This window comes from Squalius cephalus (genome assembly GCF_949319135.1).
Source record: "Squalius cephalus genome assembly, chromosome: 11".
In the NCBI taxonomy this organism is placed as follows: domain Eukaryota; kingdom Metazoa; phylum Chordata; class Actinopteri; order Cypriniformes; family Leuciscidae; genus Squalius; species Squalius cephalus.
Genome location: NC_137132.1, coordinates 29997653 through 30003667, shown reverse-complemented (window position 1 = coordinate 30003667; position 6015 = coordinate 29997653). Strand labels below are relative to the sequence as shown.

Sequence of the window (6015 nt, the reverse complement as noted above, 5' to 3'; positions counted from 1 at the left end):
AGGCGTTTTAGGGCAAATTTTGCAGGAATTCTGAAGGGTTAATAAAGCAATAAATAGTTTACTCAGTAAAAATAATTCTCAATATTATATGTTTGTTTGCTGAGCTGTAGAGATCCCTTGCAAGGCTTAATTTTTAAAATGAACAACACTACACCTGAGAGAAAGTTTAACATATCGAATACAGCCTCTTTTTTTTTAATGCATTTATTCAGGAGACATGACACTCCATTTGTTGTCAGACTATCAGATCTGCTAGAGGGAGATCATTCTCTGTCAGACTTGTCTTGTGTCTGGTGTCTCGTAGGGCAGCATACTGTGCCATGTTAGGCAATCCTGATGCTACACAACAGCCCAGAGCACCACGGGAAATGGCCATTTTATTTGCATCAAACCTGTATAGAAAACAGATGCAGTGAATGCAATGAAATATAGCCTGCATTAGACTTACACTTGTATCTAATGCAGTGTGAAATGATCTGTGAGATTTAGTGTTGGTGGAAGTTACCATTGATCTGTCTTCTCATCGTAGCGCTCCACATCAGAGATGGTGCTGAATCCATTAAAGCCTCCGACAGCAAACAACTGACCATTAACTACCTGGATTTTGAGGAAAGGAAAAAGTAAAATAAATAATGTACAGCTATTTTTTTACTTTACATTAATACATCTTATTATAGATGCACCACTTAATTTAAACATAGTTAGAATGTTTTGACACACATTGATTTTCGAAGCCTTCAACAATTTTAGGGCGCAACTTTCCAATTTTTCTCAATATGGGACCAAAAAAAAGTCCCCCATATTCATTATCATCAAATCATTATTTTAATGTTATTTCATAGTTTCACCAGATACAGATTTTAACTGTCCACATCTCACCTCAATGCCAAAGTTGCTGCGTGGGTTGTACATTGATGCAACATCACTCCAGATGTTAGTGAGCGGATTGTAGGCCTCCGCACTCCGCCAATGACTGGGACCATCACAACCACCAACCTTTAAATAAATACACTTTTTATTTATGTATTCTGTGCATTTGTATATGCACATCCATGCATGCATTTACAGAAGTGTAACCTTTAAACTGTGATTGTTCCATATTTCTGTATTTGTGTCATGGTTATCATAGTTAATTAAAACTGTGTTTAATACTCACAGCATACACTCGATTTGCATAAGCGATCACACCAACACCACTGCGGCGTCTACTCATGGGAGCGATGAGAGTCCACTGGTTTGTTTCAGGGTTGAAGCTCTCAGCAGAGGAGAGACGCTCGGTCCCATTCAAACCACCACAGATATAAATCTGACAAACACAAACATAACATGCATGATGTTTGTGCACAATCATCACAGACTGATCAGAAAAGCATTAAAAAAAGTGTTTAAAACACAGTAAATTGTATGATATTCCTTTCCATTTTAACACTATTCCTTATGCCATATCTCTATTTCACATTTCCTTCATGCTTTACAGGCATTAAGAGTCTCCAGCAGAAGAGAGTGGAATCATGGGTAAGTGCTCTTACCCTGCCCTGCAGTGAGGTGGCGCTAGCGTCACTCCTCCGTTTATTCATGGGTGCCATCATTGTCCACCGATTGGTGTTTGGATCGTAGCGCTCTACTGTTTTAAGCCGTTGTTGTCCGTCAAAACCACCAATGGCATAAATGAGCCCGTCCAGAACAGCAACACTAATAAAGCGCCGGCGTTCATACATGGGGGCCACCTACAACACACCAAATACATCAGTGTGCAAACACACACCAATACACCATCTCATTGGTTCTGTCCTATCAGTTGCAAATTAGTACAATAATACTATTATTATTTTTCTTAAAGGAACACTCCACCGTTTTTTCATATTAAATGTTATTCCCTTAACTAAGACGAGTTGATACATGCCTCTCTCGTCTCAGTGCGTGCACTCAATCGCTCTGGTGCGCGGCGACACTTTGATAGCACTTAGCTTAGCCCAGTTCATTCATTAGGTACCTTTAATGTTTGTTTTTTTTACACAATCATGATGCTCTGGTGTATTATATTATATTATATTATATTATATTATATTATATTATATTATATTATATTATATTATATTATACAAAGCTACAACAATCTCTGGAACACAAAAAAAAATGCATCATGGTTTGTATCTATTCTTTGAAGTAATGTGGAGTACAGCACATCATTCAGCACTATGGTCCATATCAAAGTACAATCCGGTACCATCACTGTACCACAATACTGTTTTGTAAAGGAAGCTAAATTAAAGTTACATGTTGACCTACAGCATTACTCACCTCATGCCAAGTCTGAGTGATAAGATTGAATTTCCTCACACTGTTGAAACACTCCAAACCTTCATAACCACCAATACAGTAGACAAACTCATCCAGGACTGCTGTACCATGAGAGCCTCTGGGACGCTCATCCTCTTGAGTCACCCTGACCCAGCAGTCTGCCTTCGCATCGTATGCCTCAATTGCATTGGTGGGAATGTTGCCACTCCATCCTCCGATGGCCAATAGGATCGATGAGGGCAGACGTGGACGTGTCAGTTGATGCATGAGTTCTGAGTTGGTGGGTTCATCCATGTTGAGGTCAAACAAAGTCTTCATTGCATTGATGATAACAGGCATGCAGGCTTCGTTCTCCATCACTAGTGCATTGCACTTCACATTATTGACGAAGTAGTCTGAGGACATCAACCCCAATCGAACCTGGAGCACAAGGGAGAGTTTAGACTTTCAGAGACTGTTGCAAGACTGTTACTAAGCAGTTATATGGTGTTCAAAAATGAAAAAGGATTTCCAATGTTAATGCTTGAAACAAGAAAAAAAAATTGTCAGAAGGGGAAGAAAAATAAACTTGTTTGCCCTTTGTTTGCCTATGCCAGGATTACTGTAGTTGAACTAAAATTAAAACCCTAAAATAAAAATAAAATGAACTTTAACTGAAATAAAATATTTTAAAACTTAATCTTAAATAGTTGTCAAGACAAGTTTCTCATTTTAATTTTTATTTAATTTCAAACTGAAATAAAATTAGTAAATTATAGACACGTTTAAACAAAAAGGAAATGTAAATGACAAAATAACAAAACAAAACAAGACAAATTACAAAAATTTGAATAATAGCAGAAAATGTATCTTGATTTAAGACTTTTAAGATATTTGTAATGAAAAACGAGACAAAAATCTCTGTTTTACCTTTGGCAGAAGCACGGCAATGTGTTGCCGCCTGTTTTCTGGTGCATGATTAATCCAGTGGAGGACGGCTTCAAAAACCACCTCCTCCTGTCTGACATTCAGCTCATCCTCATCAATGATCTCCTCCAGCTGTTCCAGGGAGAGCTCCAGGAACTCCTCAGGTTCGTCCAGAACCTCCTCAAAGTGTTGCAGGATGTAGTGCTTTGCTTTACAGCGGAGCTTTGAGCAGGAGTAAAAGTCATCTGTAAACTTGCAGATACCAATGCAGTTCTCTGGGCATAACTGTGACTCCAGGAACTGACAGCAGGCGTCTACAAGACCTGAGACTAAGGTCATGTCGGCCGCCACCAAGAGCTCCAGCACATTCTCCTGAGTAATGAGCACAGATCTGGTGTACGCATACTGGATAATAAGAGGCATGATGTCTCTGGATATTCCTTGAATTTCACAGAAATGTTGTGGTCTGCTCCAGTTGTTGGAGAAAAGAGCCCTGTGAACAAATTTGACAAATAAATACAGGCATTAATAATGAGCATAAATAAAATAACTTTTCATTATTTACATTTTAATTTCAGCCAAATTTTCTCATGTAAAGAATCCAATTAGTTTCACCATTTATTGCCACTCTTCAATTCCATTAAAATGAAGAATTACATTTCAAGAAAGGATTTTCCTAGATACCGTAGTTACATTCTTTGTTCTGGCAATACACTCATTCATTTTCATGCATTTATATATTTGGAAAGCTTAGGCAGTTTCAACAGTATAATGTTGGCAGTGGAAATTATGTATATAATTATAATCATTTCTTGGTAATTTGCGCACAATTGCTTCTTCTCACCTAAAGTAGGAGCTGCAGCCACACATGATGATCTTGTGCACTTGAAATTCTCTGTCATTGGACTTGATGATCATGTCAGTGTGTTCGCCCAGTAAACGTGCTTCATCAAACACGTCAGAGGCTGTTGTTTTCATGTTCTCCATGTTCTCTCAGGACTGTAAATGTATTCAGTCTTCTCACCTCAAACTCTGATTAAAGTCACTTCAGGATTTTGTCTTTGTGGGACTTTTGCTCAGGAGAGTTCTATAGAATGTCTCTGTGACATCATAGTTGTAGAGCTTGAATATATATTTTATCAGTTTGTGTCTCTCCATATAATTACTATAGAGTTTTGTTTTATCGATTCCTTTTGAATGAAACATCTTCACAGTAACAAAGATATTAAAATTGATTAAAAAAAATAACTCAGTGACAAATAAAATAAAGCATGGGATAATTAGTCATTTGAATATGCAATCATCCATTTTGATTGCACAACATACACACTAGTAAGTTTTTGACAGAAGGGCAGATTTTTCTTGCGTGGTGTGACTGTGACCCCAAACAAGTTTACCAGAGGCCTGTATGAAGAGGATTGTTCTTCACAGATGTCATATTCCCATTCCATTTCAAGGTCACGCAGCATTAGGCCACATCATGGGTGCAATGTCTTGCTTTTAATGGTTAAATCTGTAAATTTAGAATTACTGCCATTATAAATAAAAATTACATATAAATGACCAAGCTGATTTATTTATTTTTTTTACAATATTTACAACTGGAAATATTCAACAAACAAGACTTTGAACAGTCACTAAGACACTACGGCTGTATCTGAAATTGTCCCTTATACTGTACCAGCAGTTCTCAACTGGTTTGGCCATGGGACCCACATTTTCCCATGGACATTAAGCCGTGACCCAATCATTTATTTATTTATTTTCAGGAATTTGACCTAATATATATGGCATTATCACGATATTGAAATAAGTGTTTTCAAACAATAACAGTTTTATATATTTTTCTTAAAACAAAAAGAACTCTAAATTATATTTAAATCCAATAAAGCAATACACACAAAAACTGCATAAAGTAAAGTGATTCAAGTGTTATAAAGAATTATAAAGAACAATAGGTAACACTTTACAATAAGGTAAAGTCAGTTAATGCATTAACCAACATTAACAATGAGAAAAAGCTACATTTGTTACCATAGTTATTCTTTGTTAAGTTAAAAAAAAAAAAAAAGATCATTGTTAGTTCATGTTAGCTCAGGTCCATTAAATCCTTTTGAATTTAATAATTTGTTATTAAATGTTGAAATTAACATAAACCAAGATTAATAACTGCTTTAGAAGTATTGTCCATTGTCAGTTTATGTTAACTAGTGAATTAACTAATAAAGCCTTATTGTAAAGTGTTACCCGTTACAGAATGCAGACCCAGACACAAAGAAATACATTGAAATGTGAGCTTTATTAACAGCACTGAGCAGAATGGAGAATACGGATGAGTATGCAGTTCAAATATACTTTGAAGAATGAGTAAAGCTTAGTTATGAAGACCTTCCTTGTTTTGCAGCTGCAGGAGATCATGGATAGCTGGACGGATGGATGGATGGATGGATGGACGCACACACCTCTTCTTGTTTGGTGAGTATATGCAGGATGATGACAGGAGAACAGCGGAAACACAAGGGAGAAGAATACACTGGAATACCAACGCTGGAGAACAGGTAAGCAGTTCACTTCATAGAAACAAGACCAGACAATAATGTGAGATGAGTTGTGTGCTTTTGTAGCTGGCTTGATGATGGTGCAGATGAGGTGCAGGTGTGAGTGTTTAGTACTCTGGTGAAGGTGTGCTGTGTGAATGGCTGATGTGACAGCCTGGCAGATCCGTGACATTACCCAACAATAATAAAGAATCAGAACATTTGCAATCAATGTGTAGGGCAGGGGTTCTCAACTCTATTTTCCTGCAGA

The 6015-nt window shown here is 37.1% G+C and overlaps 1 protein-coding gene across 1 annotated transcript; it reads right to left on the bottom strand.

Moving 5' to 3' along the window:
* Window positions 1-235: 235 nt before the first annotated feature.
* LOC307167227 (kelch-like protein 10) lies at window positions 236-4194 on the bottom strand (the record flags this gene model as incomplete). The annotated part of the gene is made up of 8 exons (XM_079886216.1): window positions 236-392; window positions 506-597; window positions 880-996; window positions 1157-1306; window positions 1530-1727; window positions 2302-2721; window positions 3211-3700; window positions 4052-4194. 8 exons carry the CDS (start codon window positions 4192-4194, stop codon window positions 236-238), a joined length of 1767 nt encoding a protein of 588 aa, XP_079742342.1.
* Window positions 4195-6015: the final 1821 nt, after the last annotated feature.